The sequence below is a fragment of the Crocuta crocuta genome, unplaced genomic scaffold (genome assembly GCF_008692635.1).
Source record: "Crocuta crocuta isolate KB4526 unplaced genomic scaffold, BGI_CrCroc_1.0 scaffold506, whole genome shotgun sequence".
In the NCBI taxonomy this organism is placed as follows: Eukaryota; Metazoa; Chordata; class Mammalia; order Carnivora; family Hyaenidae; genus Crocuta; species Crocuta crocuta.
In genome coordinates this window covers 2,760,072-2,760,362 of record NW_027528991.1, presented here as the reverse complement: position 1 = coordinate 2,760,362, position 291 = coordinate 2,760,072, and the positions used below count along the sequence as shown (strand labels likewise).

Below are 291 nucleotides of genomic sequence, written 5' to 3'. Positions count from 1 at the left end.
CCCAGCCCCTGGGAGTGCAGGTAGTCCATGGTCTTGGTGAGGGTCCACAGCACGTCGCTGGCCTCCCGCTCCGAGAAGCACCGCTGCCGCAGGATGCGGTCCAGGAGCTCCCCGCCGCGCATCAGCTCCGTTACCAGGTACACGAACTTGCCGTCGTCGTAGACCTGGGGGGCAGACCCGGGCGCAGGGACCTCAGGAGCCACGCCGTGACCGCGGCCGCCCTGCCCTCGCCGGCCCGCCTGCTGTGGGGAGAAGGCAGCCCCAGGCGGGAGGGACAGGAGCCGGGCGGGG

At 72.5% G+C, this 291-nt stretch overlaps 1 protein-coding gene across 1 annotated transcript in view; it reads right to left on the bottom strand.

Moving 5' to 3' along the window:
- The window catches only part of RPS6KA2 (ribosomal protein S6 kinase A2), a 151,428-nt gene that overhangs the window by 11,732 nt on the left and 139,405 nt on the right, over positions 1 to 291 (bottom strand). Inside the window, exon 16 of the mRNA XM_077757413.1 lies at positions 7 to 164. Coding sequence (XP_077613539.1) covers positions 7 to 164 — 158 coding nt within the window. The remainder of the gene's footprint in view (positions 1 to 6; positions 165 to 291) is intronic.